Raw genomic sequence first — 5,579 nt, forward strand, 5'->3', positions numbered from 1 at the left:
GCAGTGAATGAAAAGATGGTAATCTGATGGTGCCATATCTGGAGAATATGGTGGGTAGTGGGAGAACTTCCTAACCCAACTCCATAATTCTGTGTTGCATCAAATGTGCCACATGTGGATGTGCATTGTCATGGAGAAGAACAACACCTTTCCGATTGATGAGTGAAGCATGTTTCTGATGAAAGGCTTGATTTAAATGTACCAGTTGCTGACTATGGACCTCTGCATTGACAGTTTCCTGTGGATTAAGGAGTTTGAAATGAATTACTCCTTTGATGTCCCACCAAATGCAAAGCATCACTTTCTGCAGGTGGAGTCCAGGTTTTGGGGTCGGAAGTGGTTTTTGTTTAGGACTGAGCCATTGTTTTTTGGCGTATGATATTTGCACAGAGAATCCATTTTTCGTCACCGGTGACAATTCTGTCCAAAAATGGTTCATGGCAGAACAGATGAAGCAACGTTCACACGTTGGAAACACTGATCATTGGAATGTTTGTGAGGCACCCAAACACCTTTTTTATGAAGTTTTCCCATATTCCTTAGATGTTTACATATTGTTTCATGAGAGATGTGCAATTTCAGGGCCATTTCAAGAGTGTGTTGCCTTGGGGTGGACACAACAAGCATCTTCAGAGCATGAATATCAATTCCAACATGTCGGCCCCTGCCATCACAGTTTTTAAGGCTAAAGTCACCTGAACAAAATGTGCTTAACCATCGTTGACACTTACGAACATTCAAAACATTTCCATAAACTTTTTGATATTCTTTGTGGCTACAGAGACGTTGTTTCCCTTCCTGTATTCAAACAGCATTACATACCGAATGTGGGTCTCGTCGTGTGCAATCACTATAACTATAAGAGTATACTAAACTTTACACATTATATAGGCTACACTAACGTGACGTTTAGGCGGTTCGTTTAACTATTATATGTGACGTATATGTTGTTGTTTTTTGGGGGGAGGGGTAATTAAAGTGTTCCAAAACGTGATATTAATTTCTTGATGACCTAATACAATTAAGGCAATGACCTTTCAAATTTGATCGGTCTCATCACGAAATCTTGGTGTACTAGAGGCAAACCAAAAACAAGATTTGGAATCAGCATCCCAATAGCTATCTAGCCCACCTATAATTATATCTGATGAAAATGACTTGTTGGCCAGTGTAGTTCACACATAAGGTATTTTTAGAACATTTTAAGATGTAGTTTCCTGAACTGAAGTACAGTTTATTTACCATAAATTATGATAGTAATGGACTCAATCTTTGAAAATCTCAAATAGCTGATAAATCTTAACACTAAAAATATTGTAAAGAGAATATCATTATGAAGTGTTCTCATTGTTATGTTATATTCTATAAGGTTTTTACAAAAATCATTAATCGTTTGAAACTTCTGCATGAGCTCCTATTTAATTGAATAGCTAGAAGTATATAAAATCATTTTATTTTCTCAGTGTTATATTTCAAAACTATTAATATTATTTTTCATAAGCTGAGGAAGGCCAGGTGGAAACTATGTAGTTTGTTTAATGTTATGTTTTAAAACTTGTTATTACTATATGTTTTTGTTATAGGCTGGGTCTTGTCTAATGGCTAATGTACCTAGACTGGTATCTCTCATATAAAACTTCAAGTAGTGCCACATAACACTGTATAAAACTTCAAGTAGTGCCACATAACACCATATAAAACTTCAAGTAGTGCCACATAACACCATATAAAACTTCAAGTAGTGCCACATAACACCATATAAAACTTCAAGTAGTGCCACATAACACCATATAAAACTTTAAGTAGTGCCACATAACACCATATAAAACTTTAAGTAGTGCCACATAACACTGTATAAAACTTCAAGTAATGCCATATAACACACCATTTCATAAGTTTAAAATTCAGCAGTGATTTGATTTTGCCAATAAATTAGCCTGGATTTGAGCTCCAAAATCTTAAACGTGGTGTATTACCTCTCATATTAAAGTTTATGATTCCAGTGTTTTCATTGCAAATTGAGTATACAAGTCAAAGTATCTTGTGTATAAATAAATTAAGTAATAAAGCATTAATAAGCATATATAAAAAAATGTATTGTGGTGGTTAAACACTACTAATCTCTTTGTGTCCAAACAGAATGAGGAGCACACAAACTTTTTATCAAAACTCTGGTGGTTTCCAGCATTCCTGTACTTTGAGCGAAATGTGAATGGTGTGTTACCCTGTCAGTATGAATGGCCACTGCCTTGGCCCAGGAGATGTTTTAGGTCTCCTCATGTTTCGTAGCATTGAGTAAGAGTAAGTATACAAGCAGTTATATCTAGAGGTTGGTTTGTTTTTAAAAGAAACTTGCAAAAAGCAATTTTTATCTTATGATATCAAAATGCAGTTAGTTTTCTCACCATAGGGAATTAGTCATACGGGAAAAGTCAGGGAAAATGTAAATAATTATCCCAAGACCTTGAAATGTCTGTAAAATATGTGGAGTCCCCCCCCCCTTTTCTTTCTGAGAACCATGCTACTTAGCTATGTCACTTATTTGTATATTTCAGCATAATCTTCATTAGTCAGTCACTCTGTTATTGTATCTGTTGATAATTACCTATTTCATTATATTTGATGATAGTTTAGAACAATTATCATTTTATAACTGAAACTTCAACATTTGATTGTGTATCATCAGGCTGCATTGTGTGAAGGTCTTTTTCTGTACTCTGAAGAAAGTGTGTTCAGAAAGTTTTATTACTCCTTATGACCAGATTAAAGGCTAAAATTGAACTAATTAGATAGGATAATGAGGAAAAGTTGAAATGCTGTGCAGTTTGCACAAACATGCATGTTTGTAAAATCCTGAGTTTTGGAAGGAGTGTTGATTGGATATCCTATAATGTTTTGAAGAAGAAGCAGTTTATTATCCTTTTACTGAAACCTGATTTGTTATGTATTAAAATACATACAAATGTTTTACTTTATGATTTTAGTACTTTATTTTGAAACCTGATTTGTTATGTATTAAAATACTTACAAATGTTTTACTTTGTTATGATTTTAGTACTTCATTTTGAAACCTGATTTGTTATGTATTAAAATACATACAAATGTTTTACTTTGTTATGATTTTAGTACTTTATTTTGAAACCTGATTTGTTATGTATTAAAATACATACAAATGTTTTACTTTGTTATGATTTTAGTACTTTATTTTGAAACCTAATTTGTTGTGTATTAAAATACATACACATGTTTTACTTTGTTATGATTTTAGTACTTTATTTTGAAACCTAATTTGTTGTGTATTAAAATACATACAAATGTTTTATTATCACTTTAATACTTCATTTTCAAACTTGATTTGCTCAATATTAAAATACATACAAATATTTTAAACATTAATGTGACTGTTTTAAGGTTCTAGTTCCTATAAAGTGATATTTAATATCATTATTACAAGTATGGAAAAAGCCCAAAATATTCAAATGCAACTTATTTACCATGAAAGTTTTAAAACAAGTTTCAAATGATTAAAAAAATGTTGACTCTATCATTTTTTTTCCCATATCTGTGGAGGTGCTTATATCTTTTTTTTTGTTATCCTGAAATTTTAAGGCAAGGGCCGAATAACATCCTAATTATTGGTATAAAAATATTCCTTAAATAAATGGTTACTTTTATATTATTTTCTATATATGTTCTAGTTTGTCATTTTTCATGTAAAAAATGTTAATAGTAAATTGTACATCAAATGTTAAATGAATAGTGCATAATTTGTATCATTAAGGAGGATAAAGGTGTTAATGCAGATGTCTAACTTAAGCTGTCTAATTCTTAGTTGCCAGTTAGCAAGTGGTTTAGAGATCTATGTAGTTAGTTTCCTCAGACAGCAGCATTGTGCGAGTGTGTGTGGAAATAATCAACTGATTGGATTTCTATTTAAATAGGTGAGACTTTAAGACAATATTTCGTAGATTTAATGTAGAAAATAGAAGTGTGCTTTAATAGAAAATGATCTTCTCTTTCAGGTTAAGCAGAATACTGAAAATGTTTTAGGGATCAAAGGAAATAGAGATGAAAGAGTAAAGTGGTTTAATTTTCAACTAGATCATTTATATGTTCTTTTATTTGCATATCATGTCTAGTAAACCAAAATAATTATTGTTTTGTAGTAATCTCACTAGAATTTATTAAAATTAACACTTTAGTTGAGATTTTTCCTCTCATTTAAAGAAGTTGAAGTAAATACTAGCCTCAGTGTGGAAAATGTTATAGTGGTGTTTCCTTTATTAATTTTCAGAATATTCCTTGCTTAGTGTGTGTTCTGAGTTTCTGATTAAATAATTTTTAGTGTGTGTGTTTTTTGATCAAAAGATATGGTTTGGATTTATGATTGATATTTCATTTTGTGTGTGGATTCAAGTTTGTTCAATAAATATGTAGGTTAAAGCAACATTCCATATAGATCTGCAAGTTCACAAGCTCAGAGTTTAGTTCAAACAAACAATTTTATTTATAACTAATGTATGTAGTTGTTACTAGTAATTAAAAGTAAAATGCAGAAATAGCAAGCCATTTAAGTGTGAAACTATGTAACTGTCCAAAGTGTTAAGATTATAACAGTAATCCAATGAAGAGGCTTCGTCAGTAAGTCGCTGTAATCAACGTACAATTCTCAAGATGACTGTATTCAAGTTTTTTTATTATATGATACTTGAAAGTACAACTTGTTTTTACTCCTGTGTTTATTTTATTGATGAATAGTTTAAATTCTTATAAAAACTCTAGAAAGATTGTTTCTATATATAAAATAAGTATTTTATTTTACTTAGTGTAGAGCAGCAAAAGTGAATTGTAGGATGTTTGACTTGTTAGTTGTGTGCAGTTGTTAGTTATCACATTATAAAGTTAAAGAAGACTGGAAGTAAGGAACATTATTAATATTTATTGTAGTATGAAAGATAAAAATTCAATTATTTAATTAGGGATAACATTTTTATTCAAGCAGTAGGAAACTATTAATTAAAGGATACATAATTTTTCAGTTTAAACAGGTGCATTCACAGAACTTGTAATTTTATGCAAAATTGTTTCTTTTTTTTGGAGATTTTTAAAAATTTTTCAGAAAATGTACATTTGGTTTGAATATGTTAGAATTCAGATGAACGAAGCTCTTCCTCATAGTGTATGTGTACATATCTTGGAAGATGTATTTGTCTTATGAACATAGATTTTTCTCTCTTAATAATCTTATCATAGGAATGATTATTTACACATTTTGAGTAAATGTTGAACTTAAAGAACAAGAGTTGTATGATTTTCCAGCTGATGATGTTTTTAGTATTATTATAGTTGTATCTACTATTTAAACAAAATTTGTTTGCACATAACAAAGAAATTAAAATGCTGAAAAATTTAGATACTTTTATTGGTTTGAAAAACTATTTTATCACAGGTGTTACTATAAAATTACTGAAAAAGAATTGACAAAATCAATTAAATTTGTAAATATGTAAAAGAAACTGTGTTAAACAGGAAGTGATTTATTAATTCACCTTAGTTTAGAGTAAGATATTGATTTTCAA

The 5,579-nt window shown here is 30.4% G+C and overlaps 1 protein-coding gene across 2 annotated transcripts in view; it reads left to right on the forward strand.

Annotated features, from left to right (window-relative positions):
- LOC106471658 (phosphatidylcholine:ceramide cholinephosphotransferase 2-like) overlaps positions 1-5,376 on the forward strand; it is a 30,213-nt gene extending 24,837 nt beyond the window's left edge. For both annotated transcript variants that reach the window (XM_022400268.1, XM_013932275.2), the window contains exons 6-7: positions 2,140-2,301; positions 4,023-5,376. In XM_022400268.1, coding sequence (XP_022255976.1) covers positions 2,140-2,289 — 150 coding nt within the window. In that variant the 3' untranslated portion in view covers positions 2,290-2,301; positions 4,023-5,376. The remainder of the gene's footprint in view (positions 1-2,139; positions 2,302-4,022) is intronic.
- The last annotated feature ends 203 nt before the right edge of the window (positions 5,377-5,579 follow it).

This window comes from Limulus polyphemus, unplaced genomic scaffold, assembly GCF_000517525.1.
Source record: "Limulus polyphemus unplaced genomic scaffold, Limulus_polyphemus-2.1.2 Scaffold4767, whole genome shotgun sequence".
In the NCBI taxonomy this organism is placed as follows: Eukaryota; Metazoa; Arthropoda; class Merostomata; order Xiphosura; family Limulidae; genus Limulus; species Limulus polyphemus.